The 16,191-nt window shown below is 44.2% G+C and overlaps 2 protein-coding genes across 3 annotated transcripts in view; both read right to left on the reverse strand.

Moving 5' to 3' along the window:
• trmt1l (tRNA methyltransferase 1-like) overlaps window positions 1–3,115 on the reverse strand; it is a 39,851-nt gene extending 36,736 nt beyond the window's left edge. Inside the window, exons 1-3 of one of the 2 annotated variants that reach the window (XM_080472687.1) lie at window positions 3,043–3,115; window positions 2,271–2,336; window positions 1,964–2,077 (exon numbers count right to left, since the gene is read on the reverse strand). In XM_080472687.1, the coding sequence (XP_080328813.1) occupies window positions 1,964–2,077; window positions 2,271–2,336; window positions 3,043–3,103 (241 nt within the window). In that variant the 5' untranslated portion in view covers window positions 3,104–3,115. Of the gene's footprint in view, window positions 1–1,926; window positions 2,078–2,270; window positions 2,337–3,042 lie in introns of both variants that reach the window. The other variant, XM_080472688.1, reaches the window with a different exon arrangement.
• A 312-nt stretch (window positions 3,116–3,427) lies between these two features.
• On the reverse strand, window positions 3,428–10,199 carry prpf38a (pre-mRNA processing factor 38A). The gene is made up of 9 exons (XM_080472712.1): window positions 9,968–10,199; window positions 9,690–9,849; window positions 9,342–9,463; window positions 9,189–9,274; window positions 5,068–5,178; window positions 4,858–4,991; window positions 3,805–3,896; window positions 3,663–3,711; window positions 3,428–3,591 (listed from the first exon to the last, which is right to left on the reverse strand). Exons 1-9 carry the CDS (start codon window positions 10,095–10,097, stop codon window positions 3,552–3,554), a joined length of 924 nt encoding a protein of 307 aa, XP_080328838.1. The 5' UTR covers window positions 10,098–10,199; the 3' UTR covers window positions 3,428–3,551.
• Window positions 10,200–16,191: the final 5,992 nt, after the last annotated feature.

The following is a 16,191-nucleotide window of genomic DNA, read 5'->3' on the forward strand; positions in this document are numbered from 1 at the left end:
TTTCAGAGACCAGCAGGTAAGAAAACATCTCATCAGTCAGTGTGACCGTCTTTACACAACAACAACTGTGCTAAACTCTCAATATGCATCTTGTCACTGACATCCTGGTGGCTGAAGGATCAACCAGGCCGGGTTCAGAGGTCAGAGGTCATCATGACCAGAAGGAGAACGTTCTCACTCGCTGCCACAGGCTAAAGGCCCCTTCGTCCTCCCTTTTCAACCCATAAGAAGAGGAAGAAAGTTCAGCAGTGACGTCGGCCAGCTGCTGAAAAAAAAAGCTTTTTCTGCAGGACTGTTCATACTCCGATAAGAAGCTGCCGAACTCGCAGGCCACACCCCCTCGCAGTAGGACACACCCCCTCACAGCAGACCACGCCCCATCATATCAGGCCACACCCCCTCACAGCAGGCCGCGCCCACTCACAGCAGGACACACCCCCTCACAGCAGACCACGCCCCATCATATCAGGCCACACCCCCTCACAGCAGACCACACCCCCTCACATCAGGCCACGCCCCCTCACAGCAGCCACACGTCTGTGCTGCGGCGTTTTAACTTTTAACAGCACAGTTTCTTTCTGTCCTCCAGAGCTTCCAGAAACACATTCCTCTGAACTGCTCCAGTAATAAAGAGAGTTTCTGTCAGAGCGCCATGTTGGTCTGGTTTTAACTCCAGGAGCTGACAGCTGCTCGTGATGCGTTCAGGTGCATCATGTAAGCCTGCACTGCGGGGCTCGTACTGTAGCGAGGTTACAAGCTAAATATGATTCAAACATGACTGATAGTCATTAGAGAGCTGGAACACATGAGCAGCACACGGCAGAGCAGCAGTTTCAGCAGAGCAGCTCCTACACAGTTCAGCAGGACGGTTGGTGCAGCCCAAACTAATTTGTTTGGCCAGACGGAGCTGGATGGAGGAGATGAGGTCATTTTGTTAGGCAGGACCTGCACTGATGAACTTTCCTCTTCTTCTTATGGAGGATGAAGAGGCCTTCACCCACCATACATCCTTACTTCTGCATAGTACACTGCAGAGTACACTGACATGATTTCTGGGTGTTTATCGTCTTTTAAAATTGTCATGGGGAAATGTTGAAGGTTTGTCATGGACATTTACTGCTGAAGAAACTACAGTTACTCACGCATTGTCACTGGATGAATGAAGGAGGCAGATCACTTTAGTAGCTGACCTCTGACCCTGAGCTTCACTGAGGTTACAGCTGACCTCTGACCCTGAGCTTCACTGAGGTTACAGCTGACCTCTGACCCTGAGCTTCACTGTGGTTACAGCTGACCTCTGACCCTGAGCTTCACTGAGGTTACAGCTGACCTCTGACCTCTGACCCTGAGCTTCACTGTGGTTACAGCTGACCTCTGACCCTGAGCTTCACTGAGGTTACAGCTGACCTCTGACCTCTGACCCTGAGCTTCACTGTGGTTACAGCTGACCTCTGACCTCTGACCCTGAGCTTCACTGTGGTTACAGCTGACCTCTGACCCTGAGCTTCACTGAGGTTACAGCTGACCTCTGACCCTGAGCTTTGATACCGTGTTGGTGGGGTTTCAATTCTGAAGAACTACAGTCGCACCGCGGATCATGTAGTCCTGCCTCCCACCGACAGTGGCGCTGTAGTGGTGATTCGGAACAAAATGGCACAACAAAATGGCGGCGATTGCAAGGAAGTGGCCATATTGTCGGCCATCTTGGATTTCTCAGGAATTTCCTCTGGGGATTAAAACAGTGCTATAAAAAATAAATAAATAAAACAGCTAAAGACGCTAATAGATTGAATAGTGATGCTATTAGAAGATGCTAATAAAACAGACAAGCTAAAAATGCTAATAGATGAACCAAAGAAGCAAAAAGAAGCAAAAAACAGCTAAAGGAGCGACTGAACACTAAAGAGTTACTAATAGACAACCTACATTAACAATAATGATGCAAGCAGTTAGCATTAGCCACCTTTGAACTCCACGGAGATCTTCCAGTGCAGGTTGACAAGGTGTCGTCGCAGCTTGTGGCTGTAGCTAGCCTTGAACTTCTCCTCCGGACACAGAGGACATGTCTTCCTGCCCGCTAGACAAAGCACACAAGCTAGTTAGCTTCACATGCTAAGACAGCCAACAGACAGCATGATTACAAGAGCTAAAGCAATCTCAATTAGCTAATAAGAGGCTAAATTTGCTCAAGAAAAAACTTAAGTGACTATTGTAGCTAATAGACGAGTTAACATGCTAACCATGCTAAGTGTGTGACTAAAAGAACTGACCGCTGCTCAGATCCACCAGAGCCTCCAGAGCCTCCAGGCTAGCTTGAATTGAGACATGTGGGTCAGCTGCAACACAGAGCACAGCAAGCTAACAGGTTAACATCCGCTAGCAGCGGCAAGTCGAACACAACATGGAAGATTAGCATCTATCATTATTTAAAAATGTATGTTGCCATTTTAATCAATGGTAACATTAGTTTCAACTAATTTAATTGATTAATACTTTACTGTAAGTACATTTCTTAATTGATTTGTTTGATAAATTTTCTATATGTTCCAGTAGTGGTCACAGGATGGCAGTAAAGAGTCTCTTGTGGCTGTTTTGTTTTGGACTTTTTTTCCATGTGTGTACTTCATGTCTATAGAAGCAAAGATGTGCAACCTGAAGCAAGAGAATATTAATTTTATTTGAGTCAAAAACTGCTGTTAATCTCAGAGAAAAAGCACCTCTATTAATTAATTTCAAAATGATTTTTTAACCATATTCACTTCCATACATGTCCTCCTTTTTTCTTCCTTTTCATCTTCATTCTTTCTCCAATTCATCCTTCTTTTCTGCTCTGCTCCACTCTTCCTCCTCCTCCCTCTCCTCTCCCTCTGTTTGGGCCCTGTGGTGCAGCTCCGCGCTGAGGCCCGTCCCCCTGCAGGTTCCCGCGCTCCCGGCCCGCGTCACAAACAAACGTCGCATGTCGCTTTTGTCTCCAGAGCGTCTCGCTTGAGGAGTAAACAAAACTCACGCGGAATTCGCCAAAGTTTTTTGTGTTTTACTCACGTTTGTCGGAGGCGTCCTCCTCGTGCAGCTGAGTGGGGGCCTTCTCGCGGAGCTCCGCCATGACGGAACGTGATGACGTAAAAAGGCGGCGCGCTCCCTTAAAGAGACACGCACCGAACGCGCTTCCGGTTCCGGGGATGTCGTGCGGCATGAGTCCATTAAGTAACTTTATTTGAATATAGATTATTATAGATTTATTCAAACGAAAGACAAATAGTACAATTATTGAAATAAAAAATTAACTAAATAAATTAAAATTGACAGTGACTCTAGTTAGCATTAGCCGCTAAGTCACTCATACATTAGTATTAGCCACTAAGTCACTCTGAAACATTAGCACTAACCACTAACTTATGTGTCACTAACAGTCACTCAGAGTCGCAGGTGAATAAGAAACTTTTATTTGAACACATAGAACAGCAATTGCAACAAAAGTTGCTGACACAGAAAACAAAGCAATGCTAACAGATAAAGCTATGCTAGCATGGAGAACAGAAAGACTCTGGGCTTCACTCGTTCCCTCGTCGGTTCTTCTTGTGACTTTTCTTCCTGAAACAAGATGAGAAAATAAACATTAGCTAACACTGTCACGCTAGCACATGCTAACTCGTGTAGCTTACCTGTCGGGAGACTTTGAGTGGCTGCGATGTCGGTGACTGCGATGATGAGCTGGAACGACACAGACAGGTTAGCGGCTCTGGTTCTACATGTTCTGAAGTGGTTCTGGTTCTACAACTTCAGGTTCTGATTCTGGTTTCGTACCGGGGGATTTGGATCGGTGTCGTCGTTCTCGGGATCGGCTGCGGTGACGTCGTGGACTTTTACTGCGGTGACGCTCTCGACGAGGAGATGGACTGGAAACATATACACAAGCTATATTAACCGCTAACTGGAGGCTATACTAACAGCTAACTGGAGGCTATACCAACAACTAACTGGAGGCTATACTAACAGCTAACTGGAAGCTATATTAACTGCGAACTGGAGAATATACCAACAGCTAACTGGAGGCTATACTAACAGCTAACTGGAGGCTATACTAACAGCTAACTGGAGGCTATACCAACTACTAATTGGAGGCTATACTAACGGCTAACTGGAAGCTATATTAACAACTAACTGGAGGCTATTCTAACAGCTAACTGGAGGCTATACCAACAACTAACTGGAGGCTATACTAACAGCTAACTGGAAGCTATATTAACTGCGAACTGGAGAATATACTAACAGCTAACTGGAGGCTATACTAACAGCTAACTGGAAGCTATATTAACAACTAACTGGAGGCTGTACTAACAGTTAACTGGAGGCTGTACTAACAGTTAACTGGAGGCTGTACTAACAGTTAACTGGAGGCTATACTAACAGTTAACTGGAGGCTATACTAACAGTTAACTGGAGGCTATACTAACAGTTAACTGGAGGCTATACTAACAGCTAACTGGCGGCGATACCAACAGCTAACTGGAGAGGATACTAACAGCTAACTGGAGAGGATACTAACAGCTAACTGGAGATGATACTAACAGATAATGAGACTACGTTAAGGGCTAAAACTGCTAACTGGGCCCTATGCCAATGGCTAACATTGCTAACTGGCAGCTAAGCTGACAGCTATTGTGACTAACTTCTAGGTATGCTGATGACTAAAGTTGCTAACTAACGGCGAAGCTAATGTCATTAGCTGGAGGCGATGCAAACAGCTAATTTAGCTACCTGGAGATGATGTTAAATGTGTTGTTACCAAATGGAGGTCGGCTAACTGAATGATCGTTGCCAACTGTAAACAACGCTGATGCTAGCTGTGCTGCTAACCTGCGTCTCTTGGGGGACCGGCTCCTGCGGCGTGGCGAGCGGCTCCGTCGGTAGCGCGGCGACGGGGAGCGTCGGGGGCGGTCATTGTCACGGTAACCCCGTCGATGTGGCTCTGGAGTCTGGAGTCGCTCCGCCTGCCAATCAGTCAAGCACGATTAGCATATGAGCTGCTGATGGCTAACCCAAACTAGCGTGTTAGCGCGCCTGCACCTTGTCCTCGTCGTCCTCTTCGTCGTCGCTGGTCTCGACCTCGTCCAGGTCTTCCTCCAAAGCGCTGACCCGGGTGTCCAACATCTCCGCCTCCTCCAGGACCTGACGCTTCTAGAACCAGAACCACAAGACCAGGTCAAAACCAGAACTAGATGCTTCTAAGACCAAAACCAGAACCACAATACTGGGTCAGTAATTTTTTTTCCCACTAGTCGAGCGGACTAGTGAGCCATGGTTTGCACTAGTCCTGCCCCCAACAAAAACAGTTTCATGTTATATTAAAATCATGATCATAGAAATAATTGATTTCTTTTTAATTCTACATTTTGTGTTGCAGGTACATCATCTTAAGCGTTTTCTTCCCTGGTACATGGCAAAAAACTACCAAGCGTCTGAGAATGCAGTCGCCCCCCCTCCCTCATCACCTGCCTGCTGCTGTTTGGTTACAGTGGCTTTGCACTTTTGCTCAGGCGATGGCTTATGTACATCGTACATCAACAGCTTGAAGTTCTCCAGTTGTTCTAGTTTTTATAATGACCTGATTCAAACTACTGCAAGATGCTGTGTAACTGTACTTCATACAAGACTGCTGCTTCTTTTATTAGCTCATATTCAGGCATCATTGTAGATTCCATTACAACATGGTGGTGGAGCACTTGTTTGTCTAAAAAGACTACTACGAGTTACTTCATCCTGTATCGCATGCATCTTAGTATAGTATAGTATAGTATAGTATAGTATCTACTGGACTGAGTCCAGACTCCTCATAGTTCAAGCTGAGCTCCCTGCATGTGTTCTGATTTGGTACATGTATGTCTCTGCTCTGTGTATTACCAGTCATGAGACAGATGTGTTTCAATAAAATTACATTCAAATGTAATTAAAATGAAACGGTCATAAATTAACCGGAGAAAGACAAATATTCATTTGAGTATCTTCTTGTGCTGCACCTGCCATGTGGCTGTTGTGGAGCAGCCATACCTGGTACGGCAGCCCTGCATAGCAAGGCATGTGGCTGTTGTGGAGCAGCCATACCTGGTACGGCAGCCCTGCATAGCAAGGCATGTGGCTGTTGTGGAGCAGCCATACCTGGTACGGCAGCCCTGCATAGCAAGGCATGTGGCTGTTGTGGAGCAGCCATACCTGGTACGGCAGCCCTGCATAGCAAGGCATGTGGCTGTTGTGGAGCAGCCATACCTGGTACGGCAGCCCTGCATAGCAAGGCATGTGGCTGTTGTGGAGCACTCAGCTGTGGGGTGAACCCAGCAGGGTCCAGCCTGGAATGTTTGCTGGAGAGAGCTGCCATACCAGGCAGGGCTTAATGTCTGGGGGTTTGGGATCAGTATTAAAGTTTCATTTCAATATCTTCAGTATTCTTTTAGTCTTAAGTTTCCAGTGATATTTACAGTACATGATGATATACTAGCAGAATATAGTTTCTCCAGAGAAATGATCCATAGGTACCTTCTCACTATGTGATCAGTCAAAGTTCTGGGGAGGGTTTGGATGTGAAGACGGGGTGGATGTCAGTACCAAAGCCTGTTCACCACAATATCTTCATGATTCAATGTTTACAGGACTTCACATTAAAAGTTTTGAGATACTTTTTACTTGCTCGGACACATTTTTACTTTAGAAGTTTAATGGAAATTTATAAGCTTGGGTAAAGTATTAATTCGACCATTAAATCCATTGTAATATGTTTCTGTAGTTGTTTTTTAAATAAACTTGAGGTACATTTCACTATAATTAAAAATGACCAGACAAATATAAAAGGATTTCACAAATGATTTTTACAGTTTAACTTCTTTCCATGAGAGTATCCATACAGGTTCTGACATAGTACTGAAATATTTAGACATTGAGCCTATCACAGTTCATTGACATATTTAATTTATTTACACATTAACAGTCATTTCAATACCTTAGAATAGTTGAAAACAACTATTATATACAAGTACTGCATTCATGATTTAAAGAGAAGAATATAATTCTTGTGCCTACTAGAGAATGATTGACTAGTTTTAGACAGAAAATACATTGTAGTATCATAATTAACTGATAGTATTCAGTGACTAGAGTACACCAATAAAAAGACACAAACTGGTGCATGACAGAGTGCAGTACTGTAGTACACAAACTGACAGAATGTGGATCCAGTTTGTCACTAAAATATTTAGAAAATTCCTGAACATTGAAAAGTTCTTATTCCAGGAGTGTGATGGAGGAACAGCTTCAGGAACTTGCTCCTCTATACTGCAGTAGGGAAGCACTGAGCACGTTTCTTCACTTCTGATAGGATCCTGATCCTGAATATGTATATCTGCTGATACTATCCTGATACCAGAGCTGTTTGCTTTAATATTATTATTATAATTATTGTTGATGGTATATGAGGCTGTAATAAACTCCTCTCTACAGTAAAGTATGAAATGTACTAATGTATACATGTATTCTCTCTAAAGACACCTTGAGGTTAGTATCAGGACAGAGAAGGAAGCAGTACAAAGACGTCATCATCTCATAATAAACTAGTTCTATCTTTAAAAGCTCAGAATGACTTTATTAATCCCTGGGGAAACTCTTGAGCAAGGCAGCAGCAACACAATGTTTCCAGCTCTAACGCAGCTCCAACCATTGGGACTATTTCCAGGGAGTTTAGCGTGGAGGAGGACGCAGCTTCAGGGAGGTGTGAATCGCCTGCTGACAGCTTGGAGGAGCTGCTGCTCATTGTTCTGATGTCAGAGCTGTTCTCCTCCCAGAGCTGGAGGCTGAGCACTGACGTCTGGCTGCAGAGCGCCGCCCTGCTGGACTACGGCTTTGCTAATATCTACGTTGCTGCGTTGCTTTGCTAACATCCACGTTGCTTTGTTGCTTTGCTAACATCCACGTTGCTTTGAAAACATCCACGTTGCTGTGTTGCTTTGCTAATATTGCACATTGCTGTGTTGCTGGAAGACTTTTCCCCCTCCCAATAATTCCTCCATGAGGTTTCCATGGTTACAGAGCCTTTCCTCAGCTTTAAAATGAGCTATTAATTGTGTTGATACGTGGACTAGCAAGCGAGCTACAAATTATTTTTATGGATTTTCTAGGCTGGGATATATATGTTTAGCACAAGCAGGAGACCTCCCCAAGATGGCGGCGCTGTAGGCATGCCACAGGTGGCGCCGTGCGGCATATAAGATACGTCCGAATTGTCCCTCCTGTCTCCTTCTCTATCCACTCCTCCTTCACCCCAGAAGTGTTTTTAGTGGCGGCCATGATGAGGACTGTCTGAATTCTCAATGAACAAAGGAAAGGAGGCTCGTTGCTTCCTTTAGAGCAGGGCTGTTAAAACTCGGTCCTGGAGGGCCGGCGTCCTGCATGTTTTAGTTCCTCCCTTCTTCAGCATACCGGAAACTAATAATGACGTCATCAGCAAGGTTGTGAAAAAGCCCAGTAACGAACCCCCTAAACCCTGTAGGACACCGGCTCCCCAGGACTAAGTTTGGACACCCCTGTTTTAGAACCTCCTTTAGCCTTGGAAACACTGATGCTTCCTCATGAGATCACGCTGCCCCACAATTCCTTGCTGTGACAACATTTAAAGGGACCGGCTCATCTGAGCGTTCAGGAAAACATGCAAGTTAGTTTATATCAGCGGTTAGAGGCACAGAGGAAGGTGGTAGAAATCACCTTTTTGTAGTCCATTTTCAGAAACTTGTAGTTCTTTCCCCACCATGGTGGACGTCACTAACTTGCACCGCCGTCGCTTTATTATGACGTCACTAAGTGAAAGTGCTGTCTGACTGCCTCACCACCATGATCTCCTTTACTAACCCCTTTAGGAAGCCTCCTAACACCTTTCACTAACTCCTTTAGGAAGCCTCCTAACACCTTTACTAACTCCTTTAGGAAGCCTCCTAACACCTTTCCTTAACCCCGTGATGTCATCCAGGGGTTAAGGTGAAGTCTATAGATAAGGAGATAGAAGGGAACCTCTAGTGTTTATATCTATGCACCCCTGGTCTAACACCTCCCCCACCCCTGGCCCCGCCCACCTTAGTGGCCGCGGGATGACATCACAGACCCCACCCTCTCAGTCTAGCCCCTCCCCTCTCCCTTATAGTCCCGCCCACCTGCAGTCGTGGCAAGATGACATCACAGACTCTCTCGGCGTGCAGCAGCTCGTCGATGAACTCGTCCACGTGGACCAACTCGAACTCTGCAGGGAGAACCGGGTCAGAACCAGGACCAGAACCAAGAAGACCTTGAAGAGTACCTGGACTCACCTCCGTTGCGGTTCTGGCTCTTGATCTTGCGGTAGTCGTTGTAAAGTGGCTCCAGGTACTTGTAGCAGTCCACCGCCGTGCCGGTCAGTCGCATATAGGTCGCCCCTAGCAACCGCACGTACCTGGAACATAAATAATAAGAATGAATACTAAAACATAAATAGCAGGCACACATCCCTGGAACATGAATATAAAATACATTTTAAATCATTAAAAACGAAGCTAACCCCCCCCCCAAAAAAAAAAATTTGAATAAAGAAACTAGTAATGCTAGAAAATAGCTTAAGTAAATAAATAAAGAGGGGGACACATCCGGACCTGGTCCAGGTACCAGACCCAGGAACCTACTTGAAGTCCTCGTTCTTGATGAACTCCACGATGATGTCCTTCTCCGGTTGGATCTGCAGCATCTTCAGGGTCAAACACAGGAACGGGGTCGGCTTGATGTTCCCCCCAAAGACCCCCCCGACGAACTTCAGCTCCATGGCCTTGTCCACCACCAGTTCCGCTAGACCAGGACCAGAACCAGAGTCATGTTACTACGAGAACCACAGGCTACAACCAGAACCAGTAGAGTGAGTTTAAAGACGGACAGAAGCTGACAGAAGCTAATGATGCTAAGTTACCGGTGAGGCCGAAGCATTCCTCCTTCCAGTACTTGGACTCGTAGATCCGGGTCCGGATGATCTTCTCCACCAAGTACTGCGGGTTCGTCCCGTGGATGCTGTTCGCGTCCTTAACGGTCCGGTTCGCCATCTAGACCACAACCAGAACCAAAAAGAAATAAAGAAGCTCCTCTCGCTGAAGCTAACGAACAAGATACCGGAAGCTCACGGGATGAAAACCGGAAGTGAAAGGAACAAATACTCATAGACGTAGTAGAGAGTAGACGCCTCTTTCTGGGGGGGGGGGGGTGCGTCAACAGCGCCGCCATCTTGGACCGGTGGTGGTGGCGGCAGGGGTGAATGAATATCGACGATGGAAAGAGGTACTCCTCAATCTCTAAGTAGAATTATAAGTTGAATTTTAAACCGATTTCCAAACTGTTTGATTTTTTAAAAATGTCATATATGTAGCTACTTTGTTTAGTGTGTTAATGTGCAGTACACACTTTGTTTAGTGTGTTAATGTGCAGTACACACTTTGTTTAGTGTGTTAATGTGCAGTACACACTTTGTTTAGTGTGTTAATGTGCAGTACACACTGTTTTACTGGGCTGTCATTCCTATGAAGTGGGTTCTGTCAATAAATTGTGAACTTCTTATATAGACAGACATCGTAATGTATCGTAGATGAAACTTGCAGCTATTTACCGAGCAGAATCGCTGTATTGTGATAATAATGTTCTGGTGGGCAAATGGGTTACTGGCTATACTCAGCCGTAGTAATGGTTCTAATAATGATAATATAAGAATCCAGTAACTATCCATCCATCCACCTGTTCCCGGGTGGTGGTGGTGTCAGTCTGAGCACCGTCACCCAGATCACATTGCACCATTAAGAACCTTCCTGCAGGTGGAGAGCCCACAGGAAGGTGAAGAGCCCACAGGAAGGTGGAGAGCCCACAGGAAGGTGGAGAGCCCACAGGAAGGTGGAGAGCCCACAGGAAGGTGGTGAGCCCACAGGAAGGTGGAGAGCCCACAGGAAGGTGGAGAGCCCACAGGAAGGTGGTGAGCCCACAGGAAGGTGAAGAGCCCACAGGAAGGTGGAGAGCCCACAGGAAGGTGGTGAGCCCACAGGAAGGTGGAGAGCCCACAGGAAGGTGGAGAGCCCACAGGAAGGTGGCGCCCAGCGTGGGACATGAACCCTCTACCTGGAGACTGAGAGTCTCATGCTCTACCTACTGAGCTGGACGGAGGCATTCAGTAACTATAATAAAATAATACAAACTATCATAATAATAAACAGCATTAGATAATTATAAGATAATTTAATATAATAATAAGAGCAGTAATAATAGTATAATGAGAATACCAGTAAATATAAAATAGAATAATAATATGAGAATATAATATTTATAAGAATAGCAATAACAATAATACAATAATAATTGTCAAATGCAGTGTACAGCCATCGCCCTAAGCAATAATGTCAATAAAAACCTGATCACATCTGAACGTTTTCTGGGTTTATTTTGTTTTATTTACATCTCTCTCTCTCTCTCTCTCTCTCTCTCTCTCTCTCTCTCTCTCTCTCTCTCTCTCTCTCTATATATATATATATGTATATATATCATGTCTGACTCTTGTTAACAAACTCTGTGAAAATTGCTTGAGAATTGCGTGATTTATGACAACTTTAATAGTATAAGCACATCATTCCTTTATAGACGTAATGCACTGCAGGAGCGATTGCCACCAGTCCAAGATGGCCGCCCTGCAAACGCACCGCTCTAGTGGGCGGCAGCAATCGGTGAGGCGTCTCCTCACTATTATGGTCTGTCCTAATGTCCCTCCTGTCTCCTTCTCTGTCCTCTTCTCCTTCACCCCGGAAGTGTTTTGTGAGGCGGCCATGATAAGAACTGTCTGAATTCTCAATAAGCAAAGGAAAGGAGGCTCGTTGTTTCCCTTAGAACCTCCTTTAGCCTAGGAACCACTGATGCTTCCTTTAGAACCTCCTTTAGCCTAGGAACCACTGATGCTTCCTTTAGAACCTCCTTTAGCCTAGGAACCACTGATGCTTCCTTTAGAACCTCCTTTAGCCTAGGAACCACTGATGCTTCTTTTAGAACCTCCTTTAGCCTAGGAACCACTGATGGTTCCTTTACCAAAGGAGACCAGCTCATGTTCCCCCACAATTCCTACATTTAAAGGAACCCGCTCATCGGAGCGTTCAGGGAAACTCAGGATGACTGAAAAAGGAGCAGATCATGTAAGTTACCAAAGTAATAATCTGCCTAGAACAACTTGAAATCATCTAGAACCCAGATGAAGTTTTTGTAGTTCATTTTCAGAAACTTGTAGTTCTTTCCTCACCATGGCAGACGTCACTAACTAGAGCCGCCGTCGCCTTATTATGACATCACTAAGTGAAAGTCTGACTGCCTCACCACCGTGATCTCCTTTACTAACTCCTTTAGGAAGCCTCCTAACACCTTTACTAACTCCTTTAGGAAGCCTCCTAACACCTTTACTAACTCCTTTAGGAAGCCTCCTAACACCTTTCACTAACTCCTTTAGGAAGTCTCCTAACACCTTTACTAACTCCTTTAGGAAGCCTCCTAACACCTTTCACTAACTCCTTTAGGAAGCCTCCTAACACCTTTCACTAACTCCTTTAGGAAGCCTCCTAACACCTTTCACTAACTCCTTTAGGAAGCCTCCTAACACCTTTACTAACTCCTTTAGGAAGCCTCCTCACACCTTTCACTAACTTTGATGCATTACCGCCACCTGCTGGTTCTACCTCTCCATGTCATTCCCACCGCTCTATATTTGCCCCAATAACCCCGCTGCCTTTAGAAACCCCCCCCCCCCCCCCCCCCCAGGTATATCCTGCCCCTTCCTCTTTCTCCCCACACCAGTATGTCCTTCACTCTTCCTCCTTCCATTCCTTCTCCCCTCAATCCCTCCATCATATCCTTCTTCCCCCTCCCCCGCACTGCTCCACTGTTTGTGATACTAGACGTTGTACTACATCGGCCTGTTGGATGTTTCCCTGTATTTGGTTCTATTCACAGATGTTGGCCCAACTCTTAATCTCATGTACGCCGTCTCTTCTTCCTCCACTCCTCATTCCTCCCACTGGATTTGGACTCGTGAACAGAAGTCTTCCTCTTTCCTCCTCGTCCCATTGTTGTCGCCATATCGTAGTACCCCCTCCATGCCACACATTTCCCTTCTGACCTCGCCAACATGATGCTCATGTCTATTTTCACTTTGGCTTTCTTCGCCTTTGAGCAGCTTTACTGAAGGAGTGTTTACATATTTACAATCAACATGTTGGAGAATTTAAAAAAACTTTCAATTCACTTGTGACTTTACAGACAAATAGCAAAATAAATTACAATAAACACATACTTATTGTACTTAACAGTATAGAAGAGATAATAAGAGAAAAATAAGAAGAAACAAACAAACAAAATGAGGATTATTAACTTGTTTACATCGTGAACATTTTACACACAGACACGATTTAATTGCTTTTTGCTTTTCAAAATAATGCTGGAGTGGAAGTATTACTTGAACTCGCTGAAAAATTGAATGAAGCAGGTTTACTACCTGTACCTGTGCATGTAGGGATATGAAATTTAGAGATAATAAGAAGAGGACTTCTTCAGTACACGCTAAACATATATACATATTATACAAATCCGTCATTAAGAGACCAAACGATCTTCGGAAGAATAAAACTAAAAGATCATGAATTTGACCCTGGATCAGACGGCCACTTTAACAACAGGGCAATACCAGACAACTGAAGGTTGTTTCAGGGAAGGTTTTATAGAAACTGCAAAGTATCTCTAAGTTTCATTCAACTCTGATCTGAACGGAGACTTCAGCTGGGTAATTCTGTGAGCAAGGCTTGAATATCTTTCATTTTATTAGCGATCAAATATTTCTTCTTCCATGGCACATCACCCACTAATGTGTTCCAATGAGAAGGAGCGTGGGGGGAAGATGCAATATTCATTTGGAGTAATTCTCCCTCTGACCTCTTGTTTCTGGAAGAACCGGATGAGCAGACCTCCATCAGGAGCGTTATGAGGAGCAGTGGCCAATAGAGGGCGCCGCGCTCCCTGGGATCAAGTAGGAATCTTGATTGTTTTATAAATTAATATACTGTAATTATGTCGAAATATATTTATGCCAACAAACTAAAGAAGGGCCCTGAATTGTATTCTCTTTATTTTCTATAGATGATCTTCAATAAAAGGGAGGATTTCTTCATTTGCCTCTCTCGTAGTGTGTGTGTGTGTGTGTGTGTGTGTGTGTGTGTGTGTGTGTGTGTGTGTGTGTGTGTGTGTGTGTGTGTGTGTGTGTGTGTGTGTGTGTGTGTGTGTGTGTGTGTGTGTGTGTGTGTGTGTGTGTGTGTGTGTGTGTGTGTGTGATTCACTGTTTGAAAGAAGAAGTGTTTTTTTGCTGCAGGTCAGGGTCGACTTTCTCATCATTATTTTTAAATTCACAGAAACATAAATGTGTTGATAGTCGAACGTGTTCAGGTTTGTTTCTTTCCCTTCGTCTTCTTAATATTTATTGAAGTAAGGTATTGTCTCTGACAATCAGCGTAACAGACAATTATCCTTGCTAACTGAATGAATTTAGTTAATATAAACATTTAAAAGTGAAACGTAAATCCTCAATACTTCTCATCAAGCAGGTCACACAAGTGCACCTCTGGGTTAACGTGAAGTCCTGATTGACTCTTTAGCCTCATTTCTAACGATCAAACACCTCAAAACTCAGCCTGCACAACACATTCAAACCTATCATTATTGTCAAGATGTTATTGACTGATAAGCAATACATTTACTGTACTTTTACTGCGCGTTCATGTTATTTCATGTATTTGGAGAATCAGATGGAGCCCCGCCTCCTTAACTGTGAAGGTCTGAGGTCATAAAGAATATATAAAGAAGTTAATGAGAGTTGTGTTGGTAGAAAGAACAGCAGGTTAGGATGAGCTGGTCAGAGAAGAGCTCCGCTATAGGTTTTGTTTAAAAGGCATTTTCAAGAGAAAACACTGAACTGTCGCTGAACAACGGTATTTGTAGATCCTGGAAACAGCCCTTTATGGAGAGCAGCTTCTAGAGACATTCCATCCACCTTAAAAGTAAATAAGTACACCAATATTCAGAAACACGTACACTGTAAAATATAATATGTTGACTTTAATGAAAAACTATGCATACTCAATGCCTTACAAAAACTAAGTAATGTTAACTTAGATCCGTCACATTTAATTAAATGACTTCTCATGAAGTAACAGTCAAACAAATTAAAGAATTTAGATTGTGGTAATGTCAGATTATTTTAACTTGAATTCTTCGATGGAGTCTGCCATTTTAGCTTCACTGTCACAGAGACTAAAGCTTTGCATTCCACCATGTATTTTTCCCCCCATTTCCCTTAAAGAGTATAATCGTACTATTAGATGTGTGTTGCTTATGAATTTAGGCCTGTAAGAAAGTGTAATGCGACCAGTACATAGCAATCACAGACAGCTGCTTAGTAAAGTGAAAAACAGGGTGCAGCTGGTGAACAAAAACAGGTCCAAATAAGGGAATGGAATCTAAAGAGGAGTGGAACATGTGAAGGTCAGGTAAAGACCAGAGAAGGGAGTGAGTGGAGGCTATTGTGCCCACGTTGAGCAAAAAGTACCAAGCAGGATTAAACCGGTTGGAAACTGAAGTCAGAAGAAGAGAATAATAACATTACCACAGTAACACATACATCACTAGGAACTGACCAATACCAGTTTGGAGGAGTGTATGTAAAGGTATAAATAAGAACTGCTCGTTACGGACGCACCTTTCTTCGCTGCAAGCTAGGGTACAAGCTAGGGTACAAGCTAGGCTACATGCTAGGGTACAAGCTAGGGTACAAGCTAGGGTACAAGCTAGGGTACATGCTAGGGTACAAGCTAGGGTACAAGCTAGGGTACAAGCTAGGGTACAAGCTAGGGTACAAGCTAGGCTACATGCTAGGGTACAAGCTAGGGTACAAGCTAGGGTACAAGCTAGGGTACAAGCTGTGGTGTTGCTAGGAAGAACGGACCAAGCTGGTATTCTGCAATCTTTGGGATCTGCATTTTGTAATCTCGTGCTCGTGTGATCAATAAATTCACTATTTAGGAATCAACTCTGTTTCGTCCTCTCTTGGATCAACGAACACGCGGAATTCATGGGGAC

Source organism: Lipophrys pholis (genome assembly GCF_963383615.2).
Source record: "Lipophrys pholis genome assembly, chromosome: 10".
In the NCBI taxonomy this organism is placed as follows: domain Eukaryota; kingdom Metazoa; phylum Chordata; class Actinopteri; order Blenniiformes; family Blenniidae; genus Lipophrys; species Lipophrys pholis.